The sequence below is a fragment of the Neoarius graeffei genome, chromosome 2, assembly GCF_027579695.1.
Source record: "Neoarius graeffei isolate fNeoGra1 chromosome 2, fNeoGra1.pri, whole genome shotgun sequence".
Classification (NCBI taxonomy): Eukaryota; Metazoa; Chordata; class Actinopteri; order Siluriformes; family Ariidae; genus Neoarius; species Neoarius graeffei.
The window spans coordinates 96,700,119-96,719,351 of NC_083570.1; the positions used below are offsets into that span (position 1 = coordinate 96,700,119).

Consider the following 19,233-nt stretch of genomic DNA (forward strand, 5'->3'; position numbering starts at 1 on the left):
AAGTGCCTGCATTACTGATAAAGTCTGCAAGGCTTGGGAACATATCACAGTTCCCCCGACTGATGCGGCCACACCAGAGGTCAAGTTTTTGCTTGAAGGCATCCACTTTCTCTGCGAGAAGCAAAATGTGAGTTTCTCGGCCTTGCAAAGACAGGTTCAAGCCATTCAAGCGGTCAAATATATCGACCAAATAGGAGAGACACGCCAGCCACAAAGGGTCATCCAGATTTTTCGCCAGGTCTGAATTGATTTGTGTCAAAAACCGCTTCACCTCATCTCGCAGCTCATACGAACGTTGTAACACCCGCCCCCTGGACAGCCAGCGAACCTCAGTGTGCAGAAGCAGCTGTTCGTGCTCTGACCCCATCTCCTGACAGAGGACCTCAAACAAGCGAGAGTTTAGCGGCCGTGACTTGATGAGGTTGATCATTTTTACTGATTGGTTCAGCACGGATTCCAACAGAGACGGCATTTTTTTGCAGCGAGTGCTTCGCGATGAACCATGCAATGGGTCCATTTTACAAGTGGAGCTACCTGCTTAACGCGAGCAGCTAGACCTTGCTCACGGCCCGTCATTGCTCGTGCGCCATCCGTGCACAAGCCAACGCATCGGTCCCACGCCAACCCATTCTCGCGAATAAATGAATCAAGGACATTGAAGATGGCCTCTCCAGTTGTGTGTGACTGAAGAGGGCGGCAAAAAAGGACATCCTCCTCAATTAATTTATCCCTGACATACCTGACATATGTAAGAAGCTGTGCCTGTCCAGCAATATCGGTAGACTCATCCAACTGCAAGGCATAGTATGGACTATTTTTAATAAACTGTATTAATTGCTCTCTGATATCATTGGACATATCAGCAATTCTCCGAGCAACTGTGTCATTTGAAAGTGGCATGGTGCCTAATTTGGCTGCTGCACTATCCCCGAAGAATATTCTGCACATGTCCTGCGCAGCTGGCAAAACGAATTTCTCGGCATCAGTGTGCGGTTTGCCTAGCTTACCTATTCTTTTTGCCACCACATATGATGCCTCCAGGCACTGCTTAGATACAGTGCTGTGCACGGAAATTGTTGCCTGTTGCTGATGCAGGCCATCACGCTTTCTTTGAAAGTATTCAAGCGGTTTGTCCTTCAGGCCAGCATGCTTCGTTTCGAGGTGCCTTTTAAGTTTGCATGGCTTCATGCTTTCGTTTGCCAGCACCTCAGCACACACGACACACTGAGGACGAAGATCAGAGGTGACAGTAAAACCAAACTGCAGGTATGATTCATCGTACCTCCGAAGCTTTCTCGCAGCTGGTGGTAGACCTACGTCAGTTGTCTTGGGTTTTTTGACAAGAAATCTATCCATTTTGTTAAAGTATTTGTGAATAAACGTGTGTAATAAAGTTGTAACGATAAGTCTGTAGTAGGCTAAGTCTGTAGTAGGCTAAGGGGGCTAACCAGAGGGAACGTATGGGGCTTATCAGTGAGAAACACGATCGATATCTTTATTTGGGGATTTTATAGTTGCAAATTTTAACGAGGTGTGAATGGTGTACTTACTCGTGTGAGTGTGTGTGTGTGTGTTAGTGTGTGTGTGTGTGTGGGACAGTTGGATTTTTCACACGCAGGGTGAAAAAGGCAAAGGGGTAGTAGACTAGCAGTAAGAAAACAACAAAAACAACAAATTATTTGGGTAGAGCTGAAATGGGGAAAGCAAAAATACAGTGTGGGGTAGTAGTCTTTAAAAAGACTGTTTGGGTTTTGCGCTGTATCGATGGATTGATGATAGTAGACTAGCGAGATTCGGCACGAGTTAACTCGGCAAGAAACCAGACTAGTGTGTGTGTGTGGCAAGCACTCACACGGTGGCCATGGTATGCAGACTCACTCACGTGACGTTGCGTCATGTTCGCGTCACGGGCTTAAAATAACCTACACACAAGATTTTATGATAGATTGATGATAGATTTTATAATAGTATTGATTTGTATGTAATAGTCCAATGTCCTGCATTTTGACATGGGTAAATGTGTTGCATCTGCTTAGCTACTATAGCCTGTTAGCCCCAGATTTTTTTTTCCCTCCATACATGAAGCCTACTCGCGACCCCCCTGGAGTACCTCCGCGCCCCACCAGGGGGGCGCGCCCCCCCCCCCGGTTGAGAACCACTGTGCTAGCTGAATGGAATACATTTGATATATCATGAAAAAAAAGCCAGCCAATATTATTATTATTATTATTATTATTATTATTATACATACACATTTGATGGCACAATTATAGATTTTACAAAAAGTTCAGAACATTTTCAATTCACTGTGACAGTTTACTGTGGGCGCCGCCAGCGAACAAAGAAATGCTTCTGTGCATACGCAGCAGAAAACTTTCTCATTGAATATTTGCATCAGCTCCGACATGTGACATCATGTTGTCTTGACAACCATGCAATATCAAAAACCGTATTGCATGCTGATTCTCCAAAGGGTAGGATACATGTAGGATAAGCGATATGCGAACAATATTGTATGCTATCGAACCAAATTAATGAAACCCGCTAGAAGGGAATAGAATACATGTTTTTATTCCATTGAAAAAGTGTCCTGTATATATAATAATCTCCTATACTGAAGATATTTTTACTTGTTAAGGAATCATATTCTTTGCAGGGTAAAATACAAGAAAACCCACAGAGTGGCACATTTTCTGTGCTGGAATCTCAAATTATACTCTACCCTATGCATCTACGGTACTAGGTAGGGTGTACAACTCTATTACATTATATCTATTTAGTGGGCAAACAAAGTGAATAGGAAGCCATTTGATATTAAGCCTACTTTGGATCTTGTTGGTTCATAGCCAGCTACCTGTGATGAGTGATGTACCTTTTCTTCCTCAGAACATCCATCTGGAGTGGGTTTCCCAAAAGCCTCTTAATACTAAGAGCACCTTAACTAGGAGAGAGAGTGTTCATTGTGATGCTTGCTCTACCATTTTTTTAATTAATCTTTTTTTGAGGATACAGCAATAGTTACAGAGAAATGAGCATATACATACTTCCTGTAGTTTTTCTTGTTCTTTTAACACAGAAAACAACCCCGGGGCCCTCTGGAGAGGGAGGTAAACAACAACCTAGAACAGTGTCTCTGTTATAAAAAAAAATAAAATAAATGAAATACAATACAGTAAATAAAATAGAAGTGAAAGTGACAGCAAATACAATAAGTAACACCTAGATAATATAATATGCAAAATAGTAGATAGACAGCAATATAGTAGGACATATAGAAATATCTACCATTGAGTAAGGTACAATAAGTTACAATACAAGAACCAACTAACCAACCAACCAACCAAACAAACAAACCAACCAACCAACCAAACAAACAAAAACATTAAAAATAAGTGTGTGTGTGGGGGGGGGGTCAGTCTGAGGGCAAAGATTGTCTCATCTCATCTCATTATCTCTAGCCGCTTTATCCTGTTCTACAGGGTCGCAGGCAAGCTGGAGCCTATCCCAGCTGACTACGGGCGAAAGGCGGGGTACACCCTGGACAAGTCTCCAGGTCATCACAGGGCTGACACATAGACACAGACAACCATTCACACTCACACCTACGGTCAATTTAGAGTCACCAGTTAACCTAACCTGCATGTCTTTGGACTGTGGGGGAAACCGGAGCACCCGGAGGAAACCCACGCGGACACGGGGAGAACATGCAAACTCCACACAGAAAGGCCCTCGCCGGCCCCGGGGCTCGAACCCAGGACCTTCTTGCTGTGAGGCGACAGCGCTAACCACTACACCACCGTGCCGCCGGCAAAGATTGTAAGGAGTTAAAATATTCTATGAAGGCTTTCCATTTGTGGAAAAAAAAACTTAGCAGAGCTACCTTTTACTGAGAGTCTTATCTTTTCCAGATTATGAAAGGACATAGTATCTCTAAGCCAGAGGGAGATAGATGGGGGTTTAGGAGATTTCCACGAAAGTAAAATGCGGCATCTTGCTAAAAGAGATGTAAAGGCTAACACATCTAACTGTGAAGGGTTGATATGAGGAGAATCAACAGATAGCCCAAATATTGCAACAAAGGGGCCCACAGTATTTTTTTTCCCCAAAACCTTTGACATGATTGTGGAATAGTCACTCCAAAATTTCTGTAACCTGGGGCATGAAAAAAACATATGGCTTAAATTACAGGCAGAGGCATGGCATTTGTCACATTAATCTGCAATGTTTGGATAGATTTCAGATAATCGAGATTTTGATAAGTGGGCTCTGTGCAGCACTTTGAATTGCATAAGTTCTAGCCTAGCACTAGGTGTGCTTGAACGTGTGGTATGGACAGCTTGGTCCCATAACTGATCTGTGAAATTCAGACCAAGCTCCTGTTCCCAAGAAATTCGAGCCTTAACAATCGAATAGTCATTGAATGCCATTAGTTGGGTGTATATCTTAGATATGATAGATTTCTGACTAGGTTTCAAAGTTAGATCATCCCATGGTTGGTTAGCGGGAAGGGAAGGGTAGCATGGAATCAGAGCAGAGGCGCAATGTCTGACTTGGAAATAGCTGAACAATTAAATTAAAATCAAATTAAAATCAGAGGACAGATCTGAAAAAGTGGAAAAAAAACACCATCTTTATAGAGATCCCTGAAGTACTTAATGCCACAACTCTGCCAAATCTTGAAAATGGTATCAAAAAGTGAAGGGGGAAACAGATGATTTTCGGTTATGGGTGTAAGGGTGGATGGGGACACAAATTTAAAATGGTGCCTAAATTGAAACCAAACCTTAAGGGTGGAAAGCACCACAGGGTTACTAGTGAAATTGGAAGGATTCAATGGTAGCGAGGAGGAGAGTAGAGCCATCGGAGAAGATGAGGAGAATGACTGAGCCTCCAACCTACACCATAACAATCCTGGAGATCGTAGCCAATAGGTCAGTTTGTGAATATGTGCTGACCAATAGTACAGCAGAAAATTGGGTAGTGCAAGACCACCACTGAATTTAAACTTTTGCAATAGTGAATACCTCACCCCGGGTGATTTCCCATGCTACAAAAATGTGGTAACAACTTAGTCTAGTGATTTAAAAAAAATTAGGCAAAAACAAAGGAATACATTGAAATAAAAAAATAAATGTAGGCAACACTGTCATTTTCACTGCATTAATTCGACCTATTAATAACAATGGTAAAGAGTTCCACCTCTCTAAATCTGCCTTAACCTGATTCACCAGTGGGAAGAAATTAACCGTATAAAGAGATGATATAGTACGGGTCACATTGATCCCTAGATACTTAAACCCCGACAAGCTAAGTTTAAAAGGAATGCCAGATTGTTTAAGTAATAAAGCAGAAAAATTTATGAGAAAACATTCACTTTTGAGCCCTGTGATGACCTGGCGACTTGTCCAGGGTGTACCCCGCCTTTCGCCCGTAGTCAGCTGGGATAGGCTCCAGCTTGCCTGCGACCCTGTAGAACAGGATAAAGCGGCTAGAGATAATGAGATAAGATGAGACATTCACTTTTGAGAAGATTGACTTTATAGCTGGAGAAGGAGCCAAAACCCTTAAGCAGAGATAAAATTGGAGCAATACTGGTCATTGGGTCTGAAACATACGGTAGAAGCAAGTCATCTGCATAAAGTGACAATTTGAGTTCAACACCAGCCCTAGAGACTCCATGAAAAAGAGGGAGAGATTTTAAAGCAATAGACAGTGGTTCAATGGCTATTGCAAAAAGTAAAGGGTAAACGGGACATCCCTGTCTAGTGCCACGCGATAGCGTAAAATAGCTAGAATGGATGTCATTAGTGTGAATGCTAGCCTGGGGGGAGGTGTAGAGAAGTCAAATCCATGATATAAATCTGTTTCCAAATCCAAATTTATGAAGTGCAACGAAAAGATAATTCCACAATTGTATGCTTTCTCTGCATCGATTGAGAACAACTTCAGGGACTGGAGAAGAGGTTTTGGAGAAAATCACATTCAAAAGTGTGCGAACATTATAAAAGAGCTGGCGTCCTTTAATAACACCATTTTGTTCTTCTGATATAATGGCAAGAAGAATCTTCTCAAGACGAATTGTTAAAGCTTTAGCCAATATTTTTACATCGACATTCAGTAATGACAAAGGTCTGTAAGAAGTACATGATTCGGGGTCCTTGCCCTTCTTTAAAAGAAGAGTTATGGACGCCTGAGTTAAGGTCGGAGGCAGTGAACCACGTCCAAGGGACTCATTGAACATCGAGATGAGAAGAGGGGCAAGTTTATCCATAAATTTTTTATAGAATTCAACACCGAACCCATCAGGATCGGGAGCTTTGCATGGCTTTAATGGCAGCTGTGATTTCTTGAAAAATAAGAGGAGCATCAAGCCCATTAGCAATGTCTGGGCCAACAGTAGGGACATTGAGATTTTCAAAGAAAGAGGTCATTCCTGTCGCTTCAAATGGAGATTTGGATTCATAGAGGGAAGAGTAATAGGATTTAAAAATTGTATTAATGGTAGTTGGGCCAGAAGTGAATGAGCCAGTGGAATCTCTAATTTTGGGGATCAATCGAAATGCAGCCTGTCTTTTCAGTTGATGTGACAATAATCTGATCGATTTATCACCATATTCATAATAGTTAATATTAGTGCTGTCAAGCGATTAAAATATTTAATCGCGATTAATGTCGCGACTGTCATAGTTAACTCGCGATTAATCGCAATTTAATCGCACATTTTTGTCACATGAAAAACCATTGTAATTCTCTTATCAGCATAAAAAAAATGAATGGGCTTGCTTTGTACCAATGTTTTTTTTTTATTGCAGAGCATAACACGTCTTGTCACAGCCACTGCAAAGTCGGGCTGGAGCTGCCGATGGGAAAACGAAACCTATGCCGAGCACCATGGCTCTTCGTCCCGAGGCATGGGGCTAGCGCGCCCTGCCCGCGCTGGTTCTTTGGGGGGAGGGCAGAGGACTCTGGCTGTGCGGGGCGTGGCATTACAGTCTAGCTGCTATCATTTTTCTAAGCAAAGTCTCTGTTCCAAGTTCCTGGCAGTTTCAAAAGCTTATGAAAAACCTGTATCATGTCACAGACCGTTAATCTCGCGATAAAAAAATTATCGCCGTTAAAATTGAGTCAAGTTAACGCGATAATAACGTGACATTTTTGACAGCACTAGTTAATATATAGATTTAGACGCTGCCTAAAAGCAGAGCTCCCATCTGTTTCTGGGTTGTAGAATTTTCTTATATCATAGCCAGTCTCTTTTGTTTTATTTCTTTACTGGCTAGCACTGGCCACTAGGCGGTGTGTATGACTGGTAATTACTAACACTGACCACTAGGCGGTGTGTATGACTGGTAATTACTAACACTGACCACTAGGCGGTGTGTATGAGTGGTGGTACACGTACACGGACAAACCACAAAAAATCGACTCGATGGGTTTACCATTTTTTCTTAGGTATGGAGCTCTGCTACTATATGAACGGAGTAGAAGGCGTTCTGCATCTGCTGTTGTTAGAAGGTCCAGTTCTGACTGCAAGTTGAGCCGTCGCTTCAGCAGGCTTGGGGATGGGTAAACTGAATTTAGTTGGTCTATATCCAAAATTTTAGGTGTGAGGTCTTGTAATTTTGCCTTTCGGATTTTGTTGGAATATGCTGAATAAGAAATAATTTGATGTAAATATGCTTTGAGTAATTCCCATAATAACAAAAAACTGGTGGAGTCGGTTTTATTTAAAACAATGAAATCATCGATTGTAGAAGATATAAAAACATTAAATGCATCGTCAGATAACAGCAGTGGGTTAAACCTCCAGGGTGATGAAAAGCGGGGTTGATCCACAAATTTTATGTTTAAAGTTAGGGAGCATGATCTGAAATAACAATTGAGTGATACTCAGAGGAAGTCACTTTGGAGACAAGAGAACTGTCAACAAAAAAATAATGTGAGAATATGATTGATGTACATGTGGAAAAAAAAGAAAATTCCTTAGCTTGTGGATTATAGAACCTCCAGGGGTCAACAAACCCACTCTTGGACATAAAATCAGAAACTGATTTGGACATAGAGGATTGTGACAAAGTATGGGGGTTTGAGCAGTCTAATGAAGGATCAGTAACACAGTTCAAATCACCACCCAATATCAAAAGGTGAGTGTTTAAGAAAGGAAAATTACCGAATAGACTGTAAATTTTGGGTCATCAAAATTTGGTGCATATATATTCACCAACAGTACAGGGTTGTGGTATAGAGCGCGTGCAATAATTAAGCAGGGCTGCCAACTTTTTGAAATTCCTTGGAGTGAGATTTTTTTTTTGGGGGGGGGGGGGGTCAACGGCAAAATTTTTCCGCACACCATGCAGTAAGTGGGAATTTTGTATTCAGTTTGATATTAAACTTGTCCCCCTGCATTCTGGTGTTTTGCCTGTGGGTCGTCCAGCTGGAGATGGACAATGGGGGGGGGGGGGGGGGGGGGGGTTGAGATTTTGGATTTAGTAGATGTTCCTGCATTCTGGTGGATTTTTGGAGTGGCCCGCTGTGCCATACCTACATTCTTACACACCCTGACTTGCCAGGCCTTCAGCTTGTAGCCAACAAAAGCACCAAGTTTTGGCTTAAAAGCCCCCACACTAGAAAACTACAGATGACTGCCAATGTTCCTGTAGCCCTATAGACCTGTGTTTCAGATTTAAAGGCAAGTTCATGTTTGAAAATATTTCATCAGCTAATCCTAAACACCGTCTGAATTGAAACTAAATGTTAAGTTTTTAATAACTGTTGCAAAAAATAAGATTGCCCCTCACTGACTATTTATTATGCATTTAAGGGCTTTCCCCACCACTGGGTTCAGCAGAAGATTGGCATGGGGAAAAATATCAACAGCAAAAGAACAAATAAAATGCTTAAACAGTAAGCAAAATGTGCATGTACTACAAGAAACATTAAAATGATTGTAGCGCTTTCAGCGTGTGCGTGGAGCACAGAGGACGGCAGGACAACGCTTTAGATATAGACAAGGCTTTTATTTCTCAACTTTTCAGTTAAGTCGCCGCTTTCTAGGAAGCGCCGTAAAACACACACACACTCGGTGTTCTGGTCCCGGGTTGTGCTCCCTCTGCTCTCCCTCTGCCTCCTTAAATAGGGAGCGGTTACTGGGAAAACACACAAAACACAGGTTAATCACCATCAGGTGTAGCGATTCTGCCACTCACCTTCCCTGGCTCCGCCCTCCTGTCACAGACCGGCGCTTGACCACGCCCCCGCTGCCACATACCACCACCGCCCGACTCAGGCCAGGCGCCCGTCCGGCCTGCAGCCGACTCCCCCCCCCCCCCCCCCCCCCCTTGACGGGAGAGGAAGTCCGCCACGACCATCTGCGCTCCCGGCCTGTGGACCACCTTGAAGTTGAAGGGTTGGAGTGCCAGATACCAACAGGTGATCCACGCGTTGGCATCCTTCATGCGGTGGAGCCACTGGAGGGGCGCGTGGTCTGAACAGAGGGTGAAAGGGCGCCCCAGCAGGTAATAACGGAGGGCGAGGACCGCCCACTTGATCGCCAGGCATTCCTTCTCAATCGTGCTGTAGCGCCCCTCACGCACCGACAGCTTCCAACTGATGTACAGGATGGGGCGATCCTCCCCCTCCACCTGCTGGGACAAAACGGCCCCCAGCCCTCTGTCCGACGCATCCGTCTGTAACATAAAAGGGAGAGAGAAGTCAGGGGAGTGTAAAAGTGGCCCCCCACACAGTGCAGCCTTTACCTCAGAGAAAGCCCGCTGGCACTGCTCCGTCCACTGGACTGGATCTGGCGCCCCCTTTTTAGTGAGGTCAGTCAGCGGGCTGGTGACGTCCGAATAATTAGGTATAAACCTACGAGAGTAGCCAGCCAGCCCCAGGAACTGTCTCACCCCCTTTTTGGTCTTGGGCCTCGGGCAGGCCGCAATCGCTGCCGTCTTATTAATTTGGGGACGCACCTGCCCGTTGCCCAAGTGGAAGCCCAGATACCGTACTTCCACCCGCCCAATCGCACACTTCTTCAGGTTGGCAGTGAGACCCGCCCGCCTCAGCGACCTAAGGACGGCCCTCAGGTGTTGCAGGTGCCGCTGCCAGTCATTACTATAAATGACAATATCGTCGAGATAAGCGGCCGCATAGGTGGCGTGGGGCCGGAGGACCCTGTCCATCAGCCGCTGAAACGTAGCAGGCGCCCCAAACAGCCCAAACGGAAGTGTGACGAACTGGTGTAAGCCGAACAGTGTGGAAAAGGCCGTTTTCTCCCAGGATAATGGAGTCAAGGGGATCTGCCAATATCCCTTCGTCAAATCCAGTGTCGAGTAAAAGCGAGCCATGCCTAGTCGATCGAGCAGCTCATCAATACGAGGCATTGGGTATGCATCAAATTTAGACACCGCGTTGACTTTTCTATAGTCCACACAGAACCGGACCGACCCGTCGGCCTTGGGAACCAAGACCACCGGGTTGCTCCAGTCACTGTGGGACTCCTCGACGATGCCCATTTCGAGCATGGCCTGAAGTTCTTCCCGAACCACCTTTTTTTGTGTTCGGGTAGCCTATAAGGGCGGCTACGCACTACCACCCCCGGGGGCGTCTCTATGTGGTGTTCTATGAGGTTAGTGCGACCAGGCAGGGGCGAGAACACATCCGAAAACTCGGCCTGCAACTGGGCGACCTCCGTGAGTTGGGTCGGGGAGAGGTGGTCTCCACAGGGGACCGGAGAGGAACGTGATGCCAATGTCCCTCTTTGAACCTCCGGCCCCAGCTCCGCCTTCTCTGGAACTACCGACACCAACGCCACGGGGACCTCCTCGTTCCAGAGTTTAAGTAGATTGAGGTGGTAGATCTGTAGTGCCCCCTCCCTGTCTGTTCGCCTTACTTCATAGTCGACGTCCCCGACTCGCCGTGTGACCTCAAATGCCGCTTTTCCACTACAAACGCGGCTGAGTCGGGCTGAGCCGTGCCGTGCTGAGTCGAGCTGAGTGGGGCTGTTGGAGTTGCATTTCAACTACAACCACGCTGAACCGTGCTGGCTGGAAGTGGGTGGACACATTGGGTGGAGTTAGCGAAAGTGGGTGGACGTCACATGATGTCGTTAAGCAGCGCAAACAGTGACATCAGTGAGCTTTTAAGCGGTAGTCTCACGACCTGAATACTAAACAATAAACATGGAGGACATGGAGTCGTTAGTGTTGCTGGTCTTGGTTCTGTGGCTTGTTGTCACCGACAACGCCAACAGATACTGGCAAGAGTGTATAGATGAGGTGAAGCGCATAAGACTTCATAATTCTCGTAATTCTCCTTCTTCCGGGTTTACGGTGTTTACAGATCCCAGCGTGCTCGCGGGGCGTGTGTGGGCATGTGAGGACACTCCTCCTCACCAATCAGTGCACAGGGGAGTGTCTGCTCACGCCCCCAGCCTCACTCGGCACGGTTTGGCTCGCTTCAGCCCCACTCCAAAACGGTGCGAGTTTTAGGGGCTAAGCAGGGCTGAAGCGAGCTGAGTCGTGCTGTTTTTTGGTAGTCGAAACGCGAGCCGTGTCGGGCTGAAGTGAGCTGAAGCGAGCTGAAGTGAGCTGAAAAAGGGTAGTGGAAAAGGGCCAAAAGGGTCCTTGCCACTTGGCGATTAATTTGGAGCTCGACGTGGGCAACAGGATGAGTACCTTATCTCCCGGAGTGAACTCTCTAAGGCGCGTGCCCTTGTTGTACAGGCGGGCTTGCCGTTCCTGGGCCTGCCGCAAATTCTCCTGAGTTAGGTGGGTGAGCGTGTGGAGTTTTGCACGCAGGTCCATAACGTACTGAATTTCGTTTTTACTCTGTGAAGGTCCCTCCTCCCAATTTTCCCGCAGTACATCTAAGATGCCGCGCGGCTTACGCCCATATAATAGTTCAAACGGGGAGAACCCCGTGGAGGCTTGGGGGACCTCTCGCACTGCAAATAACAAGGGTTCGAGCCACTTATCCCAGTTACGTACGTCCTCACTTACGAATTTTTTGATTATATTTTTGAGGGTGCGATTGAACCGTTCAACTAAGCTGTCCGTTTGTGGGTGATAAACGCTGGTGCGGATCGGCTTAATACCCAGTAGCCCATACAGTTCGCTCAGTGTTCGTGACATAAACGAGGTGCCTTGGTCAGTCAGAATCTCTTTCGGGATTCCAACCCGGGAGATGACGTGGAAGAGGGCCTCTGCAATACTGCGTGCTGAGATATTGCGAAGAGGCACCGCTTCCGGGTATCGCGTTGCATAGTCCACAAGAACCAATAGAAAGCGGTACCCTCGTGTTGACCGATCTAATGGCCCGACGAGATCCATCCCAATTCTTTCGAACGGGGTCTCGATTAATGGTAGGGGCCGCAAGGGCGCTTTTGGAATGGCCACTGGATTTACTAACTGGCATTCGCGGCACGCCGTACACCACTTACGGACGTCGCCGTGAATCCCCGGCCAATAAAATTGGGCCATTATTCGGGCTAGTGTCTTATCCTGCCCGAGGTGTCCAGCCATGGGATTAAAGTGAGCCGCCTGGAATACCAATTCCTGGCAGCTCTTTGGAATTAACAACTGGGTGACTCGCTCTTTCATCTTAGTGTCCTGCGTCACTCGGTATAACCTATCCTTCAAAATGGAAAAATAGGGGAAGGACGGGGTGGCGTTCGGCTGGAGCGTTTGACCATCGATTACTCTCACTTGGTCAAACGCGTGTCGCATAGTCTCGTCTCGCAATTGTTCTAGTGGGAAATCCGCGAGGGATTCCCCAACAGAAAGAAGAGGAGCCGGCGGCTCCTCGCTCTGTCGCGGAGATGACGTAGACGGCTCTGCGACCGCAGCTCCAGCCAAAGCGACACCGGGACCTCCCCCTGTCAAATGGCAGGACCCACTCTTTACTAGGTGCGCCATTAAACCCTGAAATCCCGGCCAATCAGTCCCCAAAATTAAAGAGTGGGTAAGGCGAGGATTAACCGCCACCTTTACTATAGATTTTTCCCCTCTGAAATATATGTGGACCGACACCAAAGGGTACCTGTGAACATCCCCATGCACACACAACACCTTCACCCCCTGTGCTCCCCCCAATGCCTCGTCTTGCACCAGGCTTTGGCGGATCGAGGTCTGATTGCAACCCGAATCCACCAACGCCTGATATGTAGCCCCTTGTACACTCACCGGTATGCGATACACTCCAGCCCGATCGAGGGCAGCTTCTGGCTCGTCGGGGATCCGCACCACCGCGCCCACCTCCATTGCTGCGCCCTGTTGCTGCAGGTGGCCCGGTTCCCCGCAGCGCCAGCAAACCGGCCCGGGCCTTCCCTCTGCAGCTGTGCTCTGGGGCTCACTCACCTGAGGGGGGGGAGAGACAGACACAGAAGGGAGAAACGGGAGGGCACCATGGGTGCGGCGGGCCGGCTGGGGTGGAGCCGGCCCCCGCCTCCGTGGTGGGGGAATGGGGCGAGGACGGGACACAGAAGGGGGGGGAGGAAGAGAGAGAGAAGAGGAGAGAAGAGACAACATCGTTGGTTGTCCTGCCGCCGGAACAGCTGCCAAATGATCCTCCGCCAGTCCTACGGCCTGATCCAGCGACGCCGGGCAGTGGCACTGGACCCACTCCGCGGTTCCGGCTGGTAAGCGGGCAATGAATTGCTCCAGCACCACCTGATCGATGATTCCCTCGGCGTCGCGATCGTCGGCCCTCAGCCACCGCCAGCAGGCATCCCGGAGCTGCTGGCTGAACGCGAACAGCCTGCCGACTTCCTCCATCCACAGCGCGCGGAAGCGCTGGCGCTGTTGTTCGGGCGTGCGCCCCACGCGCTGGAGGACGGCCCGGCGAAGGTCCGCGTAGGCCAGCCGGTGGTCGGCGGGGAGCTGTAGTGTGGCCAGCTGCGCCTCTCCCGTCAGGAGGGGGAGGAGGCACGCCGGGCGCTGCTCCATCGGCCACCCCGAGGCTTCGGCGACCTGCTCAAACAAGGTGATAAACGCCTCGGGGTCGTCCTGCGGGCCCATCTTGGTCATGGTGAGGGGAGACGGGCCCACGGCCGGGGCGCTGGTGGACCCCGCCGACGCGAGGAGATGCTGGAACGCCTCACGATCTTCCTGCTGGGCCAGCACCAGGGCTTCGAAGCGGCGCTCCTGCTCCTTTTGGAGCATGACGAGTGCCTGGTGCTGGCTCTGCTGAGCCGTGGCGAGGGCGTGGACCAAGTCCGCGAACGGGGAGGATTCCATGGGACTGCAAGCTTGGTGCTCCACCTTTTCCCGGGTTTCGGCACCACTGTAGTGCTTTCGGCGTGTGGGTGGAGCACAGAGGACGGCAGGACAACACTTTAGATATAGACAAGGCTTTTATTTCTCAACTTTTCAGTTACGTCGCCGCTTTCTAGGAAGCGCCGTAAAACACACACACACTCAGTGTTCTGGTCCCGGGTTGCGCTCCCTCTGCTCTCCCTCTGCCTCCTTAAATAGGGAGCGGTTACTGGGAAAACACACAAAACACAGGTTAATCACCGTCAGGTGTAGCGATTCTGCCACTCACCTTCCCTGGCTCCACCCTCCTGTCACAGACCGGCGCTTGACCACGCCCCTGCTGCCACAATGATTAAGTTTGAACAGTATTGAAACACAAAAAGCTGAACCTTGGCCATAGGTGGGAATGTGCACACAAAGTTGGGCTTAAAAATTTTGGTCATACTTAAATAAGCTATATTAATATATTTCTTATTAATTTATTTCTTATCTATGTTTCTTATTAGTAATAGAGCATTCATCAGGGCCTGTTATCTGACAAATATTCTCTACCTGTCTTGTCCTCTTTGAAACCCTGTCTCCTCAGTATATTGTTCTCTGTTTTTTTTTAAAATTATTCACAAGTTCAAGTTCTTTGATATTACAGGTGACCATGCTTTATTTACTATAACTGAGCAATTACATACATCATAAATAATTAAAAATAAATACCCTGTAAATAAACAATAGGTATGGTGGCTAATGGCTCTTCTTGCATTTGTAATATTATCTCTTACTTGCTTTATTTTACAACATTTCTAGTATGGCTTCAAATAAAGTCATAATGTATGATAACATACAGTAAACAAACTAAAAATGCGCCTTAATAAACATGTGCTAAGGAGGTGCTCTCCCGTGCTGCTTGTTGGGGAAGATAGAGGCTGTGGCACGGCAGTAGGCCTATAATGATTTAGCATGCCTAGTACACAGCTCTCGATATGGCATTAAATATTCTCACAACACTTATAGGCTAAAACGATTCAGAAACTTTATATAAGTTCATAATTACGCCAGTAACACCACACATTGGCGTGCATATGTACAAACCTCTCTGAGACACCTCTCTTCAACTAGGATACCTTCTTCTCTCTCCTCTTCCTCTAAATTGACGGTAGGCAATTATCCAACTTCTGGCGAGTGCAGCATCATTAGATGCGCCACCTACCATAGGGGAGTGTGTACAGAAGGGAACACCTCTCTGCTTGTTTAGCCGTGCATAAGGCGTAATTGATCAATCACAAGTGGTTGGCGTGACGCAATGGGTAGCCTAGATTAGATAGATAAACTAGATTTTTTTTTCTAGCGTGAGAAATCGGGGGCGGCACGGTGGTGTAGTGGTTAGCGCTGTCGCCTCATAGCAAGATGGTCCGGGTTCAAGCCCCGTGGCCGGCGAGGGCCTTTCTGTGCAGAGTTTGCATGTTCTCCCCGTGTCCGCGTGGGTTTCCTTCGGGTGCTCCGGTTTCCCCCACAGTCCAAAGACATGCAGGTTAGGTTAACTGGTGACTCTAAATTGAGCGTAGGTGTGAATGTGAGTGTGAATGGTTGTCTGTGTCTATGTGTCAGCTCTGTGATGACCTGGTGACTTGTCCAGGGTGTACCCTGCCTTTTGCCCGTAGTCAGCTGGGATAGGCTCCAGCTTGCCTGCGACCCTGTAGAAGGATAAAGCGGCTAGAGATAATGAGATGAGATGAGAAATCAGAGGTATGGCGTGTGAGCGTGTGAAGACAATCAAATGCGTGTGTCTCACGCTCATTGCATGAGAGTTGGCAGCCCAGAATTAAGTATCTTCCATTTTTGTCAATTATGGTCTTGAAAGCAGAAAAATTAATTCTTTTATTGACCAAAATTGCCACCCCTCTAGCTTTGGAATCAAAAGTTGAATGAAAAATATCACCTACCCATGGACACCTGAGTCTGATTTGATCTCTGTTGCGTAAATGAGTTTCCTGAAGGAAAGCTATGTCAGTGTTTAACCATTTTAGATGTGAAAATATCTTTGATCTCTTAATTGGACTATTCATACCTTTAACATTCCAGCTCAAGAATCTAATACTTGAACCGTTATCAAAATTGCGTGACTTAGTATTGATCATCTACACTGTCACTTGAGAAAAGGAAGTAGCATCTCACCCACAACATCAGAGATAATGGAAAAGGAGAAGAAAAAGAAAATGAAACAAAACAAAAAGACATATATACATACAGAGATGTAACCCGAAAACCAACAACCCATCCTGCCCATCCACCCTCCCACCCACACATCAAATGTTCCCATCCCCAAACAATAAGAACAACGTGCAGACTCCAAAAGGAGCCATCCTCGTAGAGAGGTGCTTTCAACTGTGTAGCTATGTTTAACAGATAAGCGCCTGCAGAGAAATAAACTTTAAATATAAAATGCAAGGCACATATAATCAACAATCTGAGCTGTTATAGTAACTGTTAAGGAGGTAAAAAGTATGAAATAAAATAAAGAATATCATGATCTATGGAATGATAATAAAAGGAGTTAAATTGAAAATAAAGAAGTAAATAAATCAAATTCAAGACTAAAGGTAGTCAGTTTCATTAAAAATCAATCAGGAGCTTGTGAGGTCTTTGGATCAACAGAATAGACACAATGTGCACAGTATAAGACCTCTTAAATCAAGTATTGTCTAGCAGAAAAAAAAAAAACCATGAGGAAATAATAATAGTTAAATAAAATAGGTAAAAATGACCGATATGACCTTAAGACATTGACAATCATATAATCAGAGACAAGAAGCTACATGGCATTTATTTAAGCGAGAGCAACACGCTCAAGAGAAATGTTGTTCGGTCTAAAGTTATTATCAGTTCTGTTCTCATAGACAGTCAATGTCCCAGAGGAGATTACAACATAAGGTCATACCGTATGTGCTGAATTTACTCACTCATCAATAGATTTAGGTCGAACCTGAATGATTGGCTGGAGTTATCGCCATAGAAAAGTATGGTGCAGTCTCTTTAGTTCAGGGGTGCCAGGGTGAAATTGGTAAGGGGGCCAGATTTTTTTCAAGTGGGACCTTGGGGGCCGAATTACACTTTTGGCCTGAAAAGACCAGACACTAACTCAACAAAAGGACATTATTTTATATGATTTTTGAAGGCCTATACGCCCAAAAGGAATTGTAAAGCTATAGCCTCAAAATGAGGCGCACGATAACATGGCAGACAAAAGCAATTTACCCTCTGAAAATGTAACAGTCTAAGCATGCAAGTAGCCTACATTTATAAAAAAAAATGCTACAGAAATGGACTAAGACACAAATAACACAAGTGTAAACTGTAAATGACTTAGATCAGATTTATTGATCTTGCACATCAAAAACATGTCAATGCATAGGCCTAATTAGGCCAATTAAAACGATTGGCAAGTAGGCCTAAACGAGTCAAAAGAAAGAAGTGCCAGGGTAAATAATTCCACCAATAGGTCAAGTGACTAAATATCCAGTAGCATTAGTTTAAAAGAGCCAAATATGACTGAACATACCAATAAAAACAAACTACAGATGGCACATTAACTTTGCTGGTCAAGTCCCACATATATTTCCACACACCCATCCTGTTTATTCCCCCTCAAGCACACAGCACAAGGTTACATGGGGGAGAAATACCAGCTACATTTTACATGTGGAAGCCAGAAGTCTTTTACTTTTTACCAGCTTGTCGACATTGGGGGACAGACTCTGGGCAGTTGCTATTTTCATGACATCGTTGAGATGTCCATGGGTCAGACGACTACGCAGTTTCGATTTATTAATATTCATTACTGAAAATGCCTGTTCACATAAATATGTTGTCCCGAACATACAGAGTATTTTACCGGCAAAGGCCGTGATAATTGGGTACTCTGGTGACAATGACTGATAGAAAGATTGGATTCCAACAGATGCGTATTTATCCTTGACGAATGCACCCTCCGAAAATGGCTTGGACACTTTTGCGATCTCCCACGCGATGATGTAGCTCGCCTTCACTGCCCCTAACATGAAATAAAATGTACAACAAAGATATTGAGACACCCCTCTTTGAAAACAGCCGCATTTAACATTAAAGGAGAACTGAAGATGATGTATGATATTAAAACGAACCTTCATGTGTCTCTCGAGACTTTGAGAAAGCTGCTTGCTGTTTTTGAAGGTTTGAGGCAAGCTCATTTAGCTTTTCAGTCCTGCGTTGCCCGGTGAATTGGCTGTATTTGTCGGCGTGGGTCTCGTAATGTCTTTTGACATTGTATTCCTTCGGTACAGCCACTTTTTGCGAACAAATCAGACAAACAGGTCTTCCCCCTACTTCCCAGAAAAAGTATTTCTCTCTCCATTTTTCCTGAAAGATGCGACCCTCAGAATCAACTTTTCTCTTTTTAGACTGTTGTTGCTTGTGAACGAGCAACAACTAGCCTACTCTACATTAAATCCGGGTCATTGCACCTGCGCGTGCTGCAGCAAGCAGAGAGCAGCTAAAAACGAACCGATGGATTACACGAAAATGGAATCAAATTGAAACATTAGATTTAAAATCATTACGAAAAAAAACAACATTCGATTTTTATTAATTTATTATTTAAAAAAAAAAGTCTCATGAACCACCGGGCCGGATGTGATGACCAATCGGGCCGTATCCGGCCCGCGGGCCGTTACCATGGCACCCCAGCTTTAGTTGGTTATTATCTTGATGAATGACTTGGCCTCTTCTGGTGATGTGAAATCCTGTTGTACGCCTCCGTGGGTTATGCACAACCAGGCAGGATGCAGCAGACCAAATCTGACTCCCTCTATTACATGTAGCTGACGACAAACATCGTTGAATGCGACACGTGCCCGTGCCGTCTTGGCGGTGTGATCCGGGAAGATGGAAATGGTCATATTGCGGATTTTTATCCGTTGCAGCTCTCTCGCTTTCCTGAGGATATTGGAGCAGT

General features: G+C 46.1%; 1 protein-coding gene across 1 annotated transcript; it reads right to left on the reverse strand.

The window, feature by feature from the left end:
• Positions 1–274: 274 nt before the first annotated feature.
• LOC132874493 (zinc finger BED domain-containing protein 5-like) lies at positions 275–871 on the reverse strand (the record flags this gene model as incomplete). Its single annotated transcript, XM_060910722.1, is given in 2 exon segments — positions 275–474; positions 477–871. Coding segments are annotated over 2 exon segments (582 nt in total), but the record flags the coding sequence as incomplete, so codon positions are not given.
• Between the last annotated feature and the right edge of the window lie 18,362 nt (positions 872–19,233).